This window comes from Phyllobates terribilis, unplaced genomic scaffold (assembly GCF_046119375.1).
Source record: "Phyllobates terribilis strain yellow unplaced genomic scaffold, ASM4611937v1 Scaffold_8__6_contigs__length_399053987, whole genome shotgun sequence".
In the NCBI taxonomy this organism is placed as follows: domain Eukaryota; kingdom Metazoa; phylum Chordata; class Amphibia; order Anura; family Dendrobatidae; genus Phyllobates; species Phyllobates terribilis.
In genome coordinates, this window is record NW_027362768.1 from 396427778 (window position 1) to 396442322 (window position 14545).

Below are 14545 nucleotides of genomic sequence, written 5' to 3' on the forward strand. Positions count from 1 at the left end.
TTCGTCTTGAGCTTCCTCCGGCCCTTAAGGTCCACAATGTTTTCCACAGGTCCTTACTTAGGAAATATGTGGAACCTCTTGAGCCCTTACCCCTACCGCCGCCCCAAGTAATGGTTAATGGTAATCTGGAGTTTCAGATTTCGAGGATTGTAGATTCTCGTCTTCAACTTCGCTCCCTACAGTACTTGATGCACTGGAAGGGTTATGGCCCAGAAGAGAGGATGTGGGTTTCAGCATCAGAGGTAAACGCTCCCAGGTTGGTTCGTTCATTCCCACCTCTTATCCTGAGAAACCTGGTCCTGAGTGTCCGAAAGCCACTCGTAGAGGGGGGGGGGGGGATACTGTAATGGGTGTGTCAGATGTGATGGATAGTCATCCTGCAGTTGGTTGCAGAAGATCTCTTTATTTGGCATTACAGACACCTTCTCAGATCTGTCTACTCTAGGTTCCAGCGGCTACCTCCCTCCTGCTAATTGACACCCAGCCCTGGGTGTTTAAATACTTTGTTTGCTACAGGGAGGTCCTGGTGATGTTCACATGTTCCCTTGTGAAGGCTTGAAGCTATTGCAGTCTGCATACTTCCTCTTTGGTGCTAGGAGGACATTTGGTGTAGTCTCTGAAGTCAGCTCAAGCTAAGTTACTTTCCCCTTTATTTGTCTCCCTTGTTGTCTATAGTTGTTAGTGGGGACTGACCAGTGCTCATCCCTTCCTTCCCTATCCAGGGCCAAGTGCTAGGGAAATACAGGGCTGAGGTTCCTGTGCGGCGATTGGTGAGGAACCAATATAGGGACGATAAGGGAGACAGGGTGATATCAGATCAGCCTAGGAGGTCTCCACTCCCCCTCTCCCTAGTGTCTGGGCTCCCTTCCCCTCTGCTCTTCGTGTTGCACTTAGTCTTTCCCGCACCTTGCGTGACATGATCTCTATAACCAGCTGTGATCTGAGATCATGTAAAGATTTCTGGGAATATAATAAAATCACTATAAAGAATCAGTGTTCACGGTCGCTTATCCCCGATATCTATAACCAGCTGTGATCTAAGATCATGTATAGATCCCCAGGAATATAATGAGATCATAAAGGAACAATGTCCTCGGCCGCTCATCCCTGATCTCTATAACCAGCTGTGATCTGAGATCATGTATAGATCCCCGGGAATATAATGAGATCACTATAAAGAATCAGTGTCCTCGGCCGCTCATCCCTGATCTCTATAACCAGCTGTGATCTGAGATCATGTATAGATCCCCGGGAATATAATGAGATCACTATAAAGAATCAGTGTCCTCGGCCGCTCATCACCGATCTCTATAACCAGCTGTGATCTGAGATCATGTATAGATTCCCGGGAATATAATGAGATCACTATAAAGAATCAGTGTCCTCGGCCGCTCATCCCCGATCTGTATAACCAGCTATGATCTGAGATCATGTATAGATCCCTGGGAATATAACGAGATTACTATAAAGAATCAGTGCCCTCGGCCGCTCATCACCGATCTCTATAACCAGCTGTGATCTGAGATCATGTATAGATCCCTGGGAATATAACGAGATTACTATAAAGAATCAGTGCCCTCGGCCGCTCATCACCGATCTCTATAACCAGCTGTGATCTGAGATCATGTATAGATCCCCAGGAATATAATGAGATCACTATAAAGAATCAGTGTCCTCGGCCGCTCATCACCGATCTCTATAACCAGCTGTGATCTGAGATCATGTATAGATCCCTGGGAATATAACGAGATTACTATAAAGAATCAGTGCCCTCGGCCGCTCATCACCGATCTCTATAACCAGCTGTGATCTGAGATCATGTATAGATCCCCAGGAATATAATGAGATCACTATAAAGAATCAGTGTCCTCGGCCGCTCATCACCGATCTCTGTAACCAGCTGTGATCTGAGATCATGTATAGATCCCAGGGAATATAATGAGATCACTATAAAGAATCAGTGTCCTCGGCCGCTCATCACCGATCTCTATAACCAGCTGTGATCTGAGATCATGTATAGATTCCCGGTAATATAATGAGATCACTATAAAGAATCAGTGTCCTCGGCCGCTCATCCCTGATCTCTATAACCAGCTGTGATCTGATGAGATCATGTATAGATCCCCAGGAATATAATGAGATCACTACAAAGGATCAGTGTCCTTGGCTGCTCATCCCCGATCTCTATAACCAGCTGTGATCTGAGATCATGTATAGATCCCTGGGAATATAATCAGATCACTATAAAGGATCAGTGACCTCGGCCGCTCATCCCTGATCTCTATAACCAGCTGTGATCTGATGAGATCATGTATAGGTCCCCAGGAATATAATGAGATCACTATAAAGAATCAGTGTCCTCGGCTGCTCATCCCCGATCTCTATAACCAGCTGTGATCTGAGATCATGTATAGATCCCTGGGAATATAATCAGATCACTATAAAGGATCAGTGTCCTCAGCCGCTCATCCCTGATCTCTATAACCGGCTGTGATCTGATGAGATCATGTATAGATTCCCAGGAATATAATGAGATCACTATAAAGGATCAGTGACCTCAGCCGCTCATCCCTGATCTCTATAACCAGCTGTGATCTGATGAGATCATGTACAGATTCCCAGGAATATAATGAGATCACTATAAAGGATCAGTGACCTCAGCCGCTCATCCCTGATCTCTATAACCAGCTGTGATCTGAGATTATGTATAGATCCCTGGGAATATAATCAGATCACTATAAAGGATTAGTGTCCTCAGCCGCTCATCCCTGATCTCTATAACCGGCTGTGATCTGAGATCATGTATAGATCCCTGGGAATATAATCAGATCACTATAAAGGATCAGTGTCCTCAGCCGCTCATCCCTGATCTCTATAACCGGCTGTGATCTGATGAGATCATGTATAGATCCCCAGGAATATAATGAGATCACTATAAAGGATCAGTGACCTCAGCCGCTCATCCCTGATCTCTTTAACCAGCTGTGATCTGATGAGATCATGTATAGATCCCCAGGAATATAATCAGATCACTATAAAGGATCAGTGTCCGCGGCTGCTCATCCCCGATCTCTATAACCAGCTGTGATCTGATGAGATCTGTAGCATCGGCGTCTCTGCCCCCTGCCAGGCAGAGACGCCGTCCCACTCACCTCCTCGCTCCCCACGCTCCCCGCTCTGCGTTCACCAGTGCTCCTCTTCCTGCTGCCGGCACGCGCAGCTCCCCGGGCACTGTGCTTAGGGTGCACGCACGCTCCCTCCCTCTTAAAGGGGCCGTGCGCCGTCCTAAGGAGTCCCCGGCCAATAGCCGAGGGTCCTCCCATATATAAGGCACCTCCTCCAAAATGGAGGTGCCCGAGCAAAAGTTGTTGCACAGTGTTTCTGACCTCTGCTTCAGCCTTCAGGTCCCGCTGCTAGCCTGACTACTAGTCTTGCCCGCCAGCCTGTTACCTGCCGTGCCTGCCAGCCCGCTCACCTGGGAGCACTTGCCTGTGACCTGCCTGTTACCTGCCGTGCCTTCCCGGAGGCTCCTGCCGTCACTTGCCGTGACCACCTAGAGACTCCTGCCGTCACACTTTTTGACAGTTAGGGTGATCAATGAGTGGAACAGGCGGCCACGAGAGGTGGTGAGGTCTCCATCACTGGACGTCTTCAGAGGCTGGACAGATATCTGTCTGAGATGGTTTAGTGACTCCTGCATTGAGCCGGGGGTTGGACACGAGGACCCCGGAGGTCCCCTCCATCTCTAGCATTCTAGGATTCTATGATTTCATGAGAACAGCGCCCCCTGCGATCTAAAGACGCTGATGATCTGTGCAGTTTTGGTGCTTTTTTTCTCTCGTTTTCTATGTGGAGCCTAAAAAAAGCCTGAAAAAAAAACCTGCAGAAACTTTATTAAGAGCAGAATCAAAGCTTTTCTGTATATAAAAAACACATTAAAAAGGGGTCTTCACATCTGCACCAGAATCGCATCAAATAAAGGGAAGAAGATTGTATTGTGTAGATGGGGGCAGATGCTACAGAAAACATATTTCTGCAACCTGTGAACACGGCCTTACAGACGCCACAAAGCAAGATGTCATATAGTGACGCTACATAAAGATGAGAAAGTTCTGGCGGCTCCGACTGTGAATGAAGGAAGAAAAAATAATCTGCAGGTCACAACTAGAGATGAGCCGGACGCACCGATGACGTAGTGCTGCCCGGAATAATCAAAAGCTGCGCCAGGGGAGCCCAGCTGCCAGGTAGCACTGACCTGGACCCGTGAATCCATCTCGTCTCCAGTCCCAACTGTCCCGAATACAGCGGACAGTCCTGGATTTGGGTCTAAGTCCTGCAGTCTTGGGCGTCTGCTGAATTTCCCTCACTACCACCGTCCCTCTGACAACTCCTCCTGCCAGGGGAGAAAGAAATGGTAAATGGGAATGGATTGGGGTGTGGCCAGAGGCATGGCCAAAATTTGCCACGGCGACTACACAGCTCCTGTCAAAGTTACTGAGGATGACTGCACAGCTCCTGTCACAGTTACCGAGGATGACTGCACAGCTCCTATCACAGTTACTGAGGATGACTGCACAGCTCCTATCACAGTTACCGAGGATGACTGCACAGCTCCTATCACAGTTACCGAGGATGACTGCACAGCTCCTATCACAGTTACCGAGGATGACTGCACAGCTCCTGTCAAAGTTACTGAGGATGACTGCACAGCTCCTGTCACAGTTACCGAGGATGACTGCACAGCTCCTATCACAGTTACTGAGGATGACTGCACAGCTCCTGTCACAGTTACCGAGGATGACTGCACAGCTCCTATCACAGTTACCGAGGATGACTGCACAGCTCCTATCACAGTTACCGAGGATGACTGCACAGCTCCTATCACAGTTACCGAGGATGACTGCACAGCTCCTGTCACAGTTACAGAGGATGACTGCACAGCTCCTGTCACAGTTACCGAGGATGACTGCACAGCTCCTGTCACAGTTACTGAGGATGACTGCACAGCTCCTGTCACAGTTACCGAGGATGACTGCACAGCTCCTATCACAGTTACAGAGGATGACTGCACAGCTCCTGTCACAGTTACTGAGGATGACTGCACAGCTCCTGTCACAGTTACTGAGGATGACTGCACAGCTCCTGTCACAGTTACAGAGGATGACTGCACAGCTCCTGTCACAGTTACCGAGGATGACTGCACAGCTCCTATCACAGTTACCGAGGATGACTGCACAGCTCCTATCACAGTTACATGGGATGACTGCACCGCTCCTGTCACAGTTACTGAGGATGACTGCACCGCTCCTGTCACATTTACCGAGGATGACTGCACAGCTCCTGTCACAGTTACCGAGGATGACTGCACAGCTCCTGTCACAGTTACCGAGGATGACTGCACAGCTCCTGTCACAGTTACCGAGGATGACTGCACCGCTCCTGTCACAGTTACCGAGGATGACTGCACAGCTCCTGTCACAGTTACCGAGGATGACTGCACAGCTCCTATCACAGTTACTGAGGATGACTGCACAGCTCCTGTCACATCTCAGTTCAGCTTCCTAACTACATACTAATATGCTATTAGCTTATTGAGGAGATTATAGAGGGAAGGATAATGACACCATCTCCCCAGCAGGCATAGATGGTACAGACAATAGTTGGTCATGTGATACTGTACTGATGCATCATGGGATAGATTTTATGTATCTTGTCAGGAACATATTAATATCAGGAAAATGTTCGTCCGTATCTGCCTGACATAAATGTTCACCCCCCTCCCTTATTCCCCTTCTGTTCAGCACAAAAGCCCCAATTGACACACGCCTGGTAAATAGTTTATGCAAATACGGTCAGCCAAGGAGTGTTATAACTTCGTTAGGAAGCAAGTATCTTTTCTCTGAAAGACGCAGGAGGTAATTAGAATGCAGGCTTGCACTAATTTGTGTGTAACTGTTGAAGCTGCTTCCCGAGCCTCAAAGGTAAATTTCTAGACGCACTGACTCCGATATGAAATATGAAATCTTGTGAGTTCCATAGGTCCGACAGTAACGGGATCCATATGTGTAGTGACCAAATCAGCCCAGGAATGTATAGGTAGTTTTCCATGGCTGTAACCAAAATCAGGGAGCTGTAGCGCAAAAACACCAGAATGGCAGACTGCAGCTATGTGATGTGTGATATCAAAATAAAGATAAAATCAAAAGGGAAAAAATGGCGTAGTTTGCAAGCTTCTGCAATCAACGAGCGATGAGTTATCGCAGAAGTCAGCGTTTTTAATAAAAATGTACAGGCAGGAGAGCGGCCCACATGATGTCACCACAAGGGGCGTATGGCCAGATCTCCCCTTAGGTATAAGAGAACCCATGGAGAAGACAAGAGCACTCATTTCCAGGGGGGAATAAGAATTATAAGCAACAGGTCCTGTTCAATAACAGCATATTTCATCTGGGGAGCCCCTCCTCAACCTATATTGAATCGTCTCCACGATCATATAGTAAGTTTCTTCTTTAATCCTTATTATTTTATGTAACTGCCTATGTATTTTAATGTCTCCTTTGTAACATCCTTTGTATATATTTTTCTTAAACACTGCCTCACTTTTGGATTAAATATAAAATTTAATAGTTCTGTTCCTTTTGTTCTGTAATCGTTCCCTTCCCCGAAGCCATATACGCTACCAAAACGCAGGCGTCCGGCCAGGCCTGTATTATATTTTAAACTCGGCCGGTGGTGGCAGAGAGTATTAGGGTTATCGTGAAGCTGACAGTGACCGTACGGAGGGCGTTAAACACGGATTCCAGGCTGTGGAACCCAGGGTGTTGCGCCATACGATCACTGGTCGCATACCGATACCTACGTAGAGAGTAGTCTGGATCGTGTGCTCGCGACTCCGGACGAAATACGGACAGCATGACGGCACGGTGAGATATTGCATGATCTCCCCGGTGTCGTCCTGACTGTGTGTGGGTGGAATCCCTGACAAATTGGTGGCAGCGCTGGGATTCCCTGACAAATTGGTGGCAGTGGTGGGATACTGTGTGATCCTGCCGGTGCCGTCCCTGACATATCTGAAAACAAAAATGATGTCGGAAGACAAGCAAAAAGGAGGCTGTACTGAAGGGAAGAGAGAACAAAGCGCATGAGAAATGGAAAACTTACCTGACCCCACACGAGTTCCCCGATACCAAGAAATATACACCACATCCACTGATCCAGCTGAAGCGGAGCACAACTGAATGGCTTCCCCCCGAACTGCACGATCACGATCTGCAAAGAATCAACTGTCAGAATATTCAGAGATATTTCCTGAGCGTTTACACCAGGATGTGAGATGTTGGGAGGGTTTGTACAGTAGATATAAAAACTATGCTCAGATATTCCACGTTTAGCACAGAAAGCCACAGAAATCTACAGAAAGACCGACACCAAATCATTTGGGATCCGGTGCAGACTTCATGCTACAATGTAAACAATACGTGAACCATCCTGGTCTCAGTCTACTGGCCACCCATGAGCTGTGTACTGTAAGAGCGGTCACACTATGGAGCTCTGTACTGTAAGAGCGGTCACACTATAGAGCTGTGTACTGTAAGAGCGGTCACACTATGGAGCTCTGTACTGTAAGAGCGGTCACACTATAGAGCTCTGTACTGTAAGAGCGGTCACACTATGGAGCTCTGTACTGTAAGAGCGGTCACACTATAGAGCTCTGTACCGTAAGAGCAGTCACACTATAGAGCTCTGTACTGTAAGAGCGGTCACACTATAGAGCTCTGTACTGTAAGAGCGGTCACACTATAGAGCTGTGTACTGTAAGAGCGGTCACACTATGGAGCTCTGTACTGTAAGAGCGGTCACACTATAGAGCTCTGTACCGTAAGAGCAGTCACACTATGGAGCTCTATACTGTAAGAGCGGTCACACTATAGAGCTCTATACTGTAAGAGCGGTCACACTATAGAGCTGTGTACTGTAAGAGCGGTCACACTATAGAGCTCTGTACTGTAAGAGGAGTCACACTATAGAGCTGTGTACTGTAAGAGCGGTCACACTATAGAGCTGTGTACTGTAAGAGCGGTCACACTATAGAGCTGTGTACTGTAAGAGCGGTCACACTATAGAGCTGTGTACTGTAAGAGCGGTCACACTATAGAGCTGTGTACTGTAAGAGCGGTCACACTATAGAGCTCTGTACTGTAAGAGCGGTCACACTATAGAGCTCTATACTGTAAGAGTGGTCACACTATAGAGCTGTGTACTGTAAGGGCGATCACACTATAGAGCTCTATACTGTAAGAGCAGTCACACTATAGAGCTGTGTACTGTAAGGGCGGTCACACTATAGAGCACTGTACTGTAAGAGCGGTCACACTATAGAGCTCTGTACTGTAATAGCGGTCACACTATAGAGCTCTATACTGTAAGAGCGGTCACACTATAGAGCTCTGTACTGTAAGAGAGGTCACACTATAGAGCTCTGTACTGTAAGGGCGGTCACACTATAGAGCTCTGTACTGTAAGAGCGGTCACACTATAGAGCTCTGTACTGTAAGAGCGGTCACACTATAGAGCTCTGTACTGTAAGGGCGGTCACACTATAGAGCTGTGTACTGTAAGAACTGTCACACTATAGAGCTGTGTACTGTAAGGGCGGTCACACTATAGAGCTGTGTACTGTAAGAGCTGTCACACTATAGAGCTGTGTACTGTAAGGGCGGTCACACTATAGAGCTGTGTACTGTAAGAGCGGTCACACTATAGAGCTCTGTACTGTAACAGGGGTCACACTATAGAGCTCTGTACTGTAAGAGGGGTCACACTATAGAGCTCTGTACTGTAAGAGCGGTCACACTATAGAGCTGTGTACTGTAAGAGCGGTCACACTATAGAGCTCTGTACTGTAAGAGCGGTCACACTATAGAGCTCTGTACTGTAAGAGGGGTCACACTATAGAGCTGTGTACTGTAAGAGCGGTCACACTATAGAGCTGTGTACTGTAAGAGCGGTCACACTATAGAGCTCTGTACTGTAAGAGCGGTCACACTATAGAGCTCTGTACTGTAAGAGCGGTCACACTATAGAGCTGTGTACTGTAAGAGCGGTCACACTATAGAGCTGTGTACTGTAAGGGCGGTCACACTATAGAGCTCTGTACTGTAAGAGCGGTCACACTATACAGCTCTGTACTGTAAGAGCGGTCACACTATAGAGCTCTGTACTGTAAGAGCAGTCACACTATAGAGCTCTGTACTGTAAGAGCGGTCACACTATAGAGCTGTGTACTGTAAGAGCGGTCACACTAGAGAGCTCTGTACTGTAAGAGGAGTCACACTATAGAGCTGTGTACTGTAAGAGCGGTCACACTATAGAGCTGTGTACTGTAAGAGCGGTCACACTATAGAGCTGTGTACTGTAAGAGCGGTCACACTATAGAGCTCTGTACTGTAAGAGCGGTCACACTATAGAGCTCTATACTGTAAGAGCGGTCACACTATAGAGCTGTGTACTGTAAGGGCGATCACACTATAGAGCTCTGTACTGTAAGAGCAGTCACACTATAGAGCTGTGTACTGTAAGAGCGGTCACACTATAGAGCACTGTACTGTAAGAGCGGTCACACTATAGAGCTCTGTACTGTAAGAGCGGTCACACTATAGAGCTCTGTACTGTAATAGCGGTCACACTATAGAGCTCTATACTGTAAGAGCGGTCACACTATAGAGCTCTGTACTGTAAGACAGGTCACACTATAGAGCTCTGTACTGTAAGGGCGGTCACACTATAGAGCTCTGTACTGTAAGAGCGGTCACACTATAGAGCTCTGTACTGTAAGAGCGGTCACACTATAGAGCTCTGTACTGTAAGGGCGGTCACACTATAGAGCTGTGTACTGTAAGAGCTGTCACACTATAGAGCTGTGTACTGTAAGGGCGGTCACACTATAGAGCTGTGTACTGTAAGAGCTGTCACACTATAGAGCTGTGTACTGTAAGGGCGGTCACACTATAGAGCTGTGTACTGTAAGAGCGGTCACACTATAGAGCTCTGTACTGTAACAGGGGTCACACTATAGAGCTCTGTACTGTAAGAGGGGTCACACTATAGAGCTCTGTACTGTAAGAGCGGTCACACTATAGAGCTGTGTACTGTAAGAGCGGTCACACTATAGAGCTGTGTACTGTAAGAGCGGTCACACTATAGAGCTCTGTACTGTAAGAGGGGTCACACTATAGAGCTGTGTACTGTAAGAGCGGTCACACTATAGAGCTGTGTACTGTAAGAGCGGTCACACTATAGAGCTCTGTACTGTAAGAGCGGTCACACTATAGAGCTCTGTACTGTAAGAGCGGTCACAATATAGAGCTGTGTACTGTAAGAGCGGTCACACTATAGAGCTGTGTACTGTAAGAGCGGTCACACTATAGAGCTGTGTACTGTAAGGGCGGTCACACTATAGAGCTCTGTACTGTAAGAGCGGTCACACTATACAGCTCTGTACTGTAAGAGCGGTCACACTATAGAGCTCTGTACTGTAAGAGCGGTCACACTATAGAGCTCTGTACTGTAAGAGCGGTCACACTATAGAGCTGTGTACTGTAAGAGCGGTCACACTATAGAGCTCTGTACTGTAAGAGAGGTCACACTATAGAGCTCTGTACTGTAAGAGCGGTCACACTATAGAGCTCTGTACTGTAAGAGCGGTCACACTATAGAGCTCTGTACTGTAAGAGCAGTCACACTATAGAGCTCTATACTGTAAGAGCGGTCACACTATAGAGCTCTGTACTGTAAGAGCGGTCACACTATAGAGCTGTGTACTGTAAGAGCGGTCACACTACAGAACTCTGTACTGTAAGAGCGGTCACACTGTAGAGCTGTGTACTGTAAGAGCGCTCACACTATAAAGCTGTGTACTGTAAGAGCGGTCACACTATAGAGCTCTGTACTGTAAGAGCGGTCACACTATAGAGATCTGTACTGTAAGAGCGGTCACACTATAGAGCACTGTACTGTAAGAGCGGTCACACTATAGAGCTCTGTACTGTAAGAGCGGTCACACTATAGAGCTCTGTACTGTAAGAGGGGTCACACTATAGAGCTGTGTACTGTAAGAGCGGTCACACTATAGAGCTGTGTACTGTAAGAGCGGTCACACTATAGAGCTGTGTACTGTAAGAGCGGTCACACTATAGAGCTGTGTACTGTAAGAGCGGTCACACTATAGAGCTGTGTACTGTAAGGGCGGTCACACTATAGAGCTCTGTACTGTAAGAGCTGTCACACTATACAGCTCTGTACTGTAAGAGCGGTCACACTATAGAGCTGTGTACTGTAAGAGCGGTCACACTATAGAGCTCTGTACTGTAAGAGCGGTCACACTATAGAGCTGTGTACTGTAAGAGCGGTCACACTATAGAGCTCTGTACTGTAAGAGAGGTCACACTATAGAGCTCTGTACTGTAAGAGCGGTCACACTATAGAGCTCTGTACTGTAAGAGCGGTCACACTATAGAGCTCTGTACTGTAAGAGCGGTCACACTATAGAGCTCTGTACTGTAAGAGCAGTCACACTATAGAGCTCTATACTGTAAGAGCGGTCACACTATAGAGCTCTGTACTGTAAGAGCGGTCACACTATAGAGCTGTGTACTGTAAGAGCGGTCACACTATAGAGCTCTGTACTGTAAGAGCGGTCACACTATAGAGCTGTGTACTGTAAGAGCGGTCACACTATAGAGCTCTGTACTGTAAGAGCGGTCACACTATAGAGCTGTGTACTGTAAGAGCGGTCACACTATAGAGCTGTGTACTGTAAGAGCGGTCACACTATAGAGCTGTGTACTGTAAGAGCGGTCACACTATAGAGCTCTGTACTGTAAGAGCGGTCACACTGTAGAGCTGTGTACTGTAAGAGCGGTCACACTATAGAGCTGTGTACTGTAAGAGCGGTCACACTATAGAGCTGTGTACTGTAAGAGCGGTCACACTATAGAGCTCTGTACTGTAAGAGCGGTCACACTGTAGAGCTGTGTACTGTAAGAGCGCTCACACTATAAAGCTGTGTACTGTAAGAGCGGTCACACTATAGAGCTCTTTACTGTAAGAGCGGTCACACTATAGAGCTCTGTACTGTAAGAGCGGTCACACTATAGAGAACTGTACTGTAAGAGCGGTCACACTATAGAGCTCTGTACTGTAAGAGCGGTCACACTATAGAGCTGTGTACTGTAAGAGCGGTCACACTATAGAGCTGTGTACTGTAAGAGCGGTCACACTATAGAGCTCTGTACTGTAAGAGGGGTCACAATATAGAGCTGTGTACTGTAAGAGCGGTCACACTATAGAGCTGTGTACTGTAAGAGCGGTCACACTATAGAGCTCTGTACTGTAAGAGCGGTCACACTATAGAGCTCTGTACAGTAAGAGCGGTCACACTATAGAGCTGTGTACTGTAAGAGCGGTCACACTATAGAGCTGTGTACTGTAAGAGCGGTCACACTATAGAGCTGTGTACTGTAAGGGCGGTCACACTATACAGCTCTGTACTGTAAGAGCGGTCACACTATAGAGCTCTGTACTGTAAGAGCGGTCACACTATAGAGCTCTGTACTGTAAGAGCAGTCACACTATAGAGCTCTATACTGTAAGAGCGGTCACACTATAGAGCTGTGTACTGTAAGAGCGGTCACACTATAGAGCTGTGTACTGTAAGAGCGGTCACACTATAGAGCTCTGTACTGTAAGAGCGGTCACACTATAGAGCTGTGTACTGTAAGAGCGGTCACACTATAGAGCTCTGCACTGTAAGAGCGGTCACACTGTAGAGCTGTGTACTGTAAGAGCGGTCACACTATAGAGCTGTGTACTGTAAGAGCGGTCACACTATAGAGCTGTGTACTATAAGAGCGGTCACACTATAGAGCTCTGTACTGTAAGAGCGGTCACACTGTAGAGCTGTGTACTGTAAGAGCGCTCACACTATAGAGCTGTGTACTGTAAGAGCGGTCACACTATAGAGCTCTGTACTGTAAGAGCGGTCACACTATAGAGCTCTGTACTGTAAGAGCGGTCACACTATAGAGCTCTGTACTGTAAGAGCGGTCACACTATAGAGCACTGTACTGTAAGAGCGGTCACACTATAGAGCTCTGTACTGTAAGAGCAGTCACACTATAGAGCTCTGTACTGTAAGAGCGGTCACACTATAGAGCTGTGTACTGTAAGAGCGGTCACACTATAGAGCTGTGTACTGTAAGAGCGGTCACACTATAGAGCTGTGTACTGTAAGAGCGGTCACACTATAGAGCTCTGTACTGTAAGAGCGGTCACACTATAGAGCTGTATACTATAAGAGCGGTCACACTATAGAGCTCTGTACTGTAAGAGGGGTCACACTATAGAGCTCTGTACTGTAAGAGCGGTCACACTATAGAGCTCTGTACTGTAAGAGCGGTCACACTATAGAGCTCTGTACTGTAAGAGCAGTCACACTATAGAGCTCTGTACTGTAAGAGCGGTCACACTATAGAGCTCTGTACTGTAAGAGCGGTCACACTATAGAGCTGTGTACTGTAAGAGCGGTCACACTATAGAGCTCTGTACTGTAAGAGCGGTCACATTATAGAGCTGTGTACTGTAAGAGCGGTCACACTATAGAGCTCTGTACTGTAAGAGCGGTCACACTATAGAGCTGTGTACTGTAAGAGCAGTCACACTATAGAGCTGTGTGCTGTAAGAGCGGTCACACTATAGAGCTCTGTACTGTAAGAGCGGTCACACTATAGAGCTCTGTACTGTAAGAGCGGTCACACTATAGAACTCTGTACTGTAAGAGCGGTCACACTGTAGAGCTCTGTACTGTAAGAGCGGACACACTATAGAGCTCTGTACTGTAAGAGCGGTCACACTATAGAGCTCTGTACTGTAAGAGCGGTCACACTATAGAGCTCTGTACTGTAAGAGCGGTCACACTATAGAGCTGTGTACTGTAAGAGCGGTCACACTATAGAGCTCTGTACTGTAAGAACGGTCACACTATAGAGCTGTGTACTGTAAGAGCGGTCACACTACAGAGCTCTGTACTGTAAGAGCGGTCACACTATAGAGCTCTGTACTGTAAGAGCGGTCACACTATAGAGCTCTGTACTGTAAGAGCGGTCACACTATAGAGCTGTGTACTGTAAGAGCAGTCACACTATAGAGCTCTGTACTGTAAGAGCGGTCACACTATAGAGCTCTGTACTGTAAGAGCGGTCACACTATAGAGCTGTGTACTGTAAGAGCGGTCACACTATAGAGCTCTGTACTGTAAGAGCGGTCACACTATAGAGCTGTGTACTGTAAGAGCGGTCACACTATAGAGCTGTGTACTGTAAGAGCGGTCACACTATAGAGCTCTGTACTGTAAGAGCGGTCACACTATAGAGCTCTGTACTGTAAGAGCGGTCACACTATAGAGCTCTGTACTGTAAGAGCGGTCACACTATAGAGCTCTGTACTGTAAGAGCGGTCATATTATAGAGCCCTGTACTGTAAGAGCGGT

General features: G+C 47.1%; 1 protein-coding gene across 7 annotated transcripts in view; it reads right to left on the minus strand.

Annotated features, from left to right (window-relative positions):
• LOC141157680 (plasma membrane calcium-transporting ATPase 2) overlaps nt 1-14545 on the minus strand; it is a 513073-nt gene that overhangs the window by 147645 nt on the left and 350883 nt on the right. For all 7 annotated transcript variants that reach the window (XM_073645226.1, XM_073645230.1, XM_073645228.1 and 4 more), the window contains one exon: nt 7162-7269. In XM_073645226.1, coding sequence (XP_073501327.1) covers nt 7162-7269 — 108 coding nt within the window. The remainder of the gene's footprint in view (nt 1-7161; nt 7270-14545) is intronic.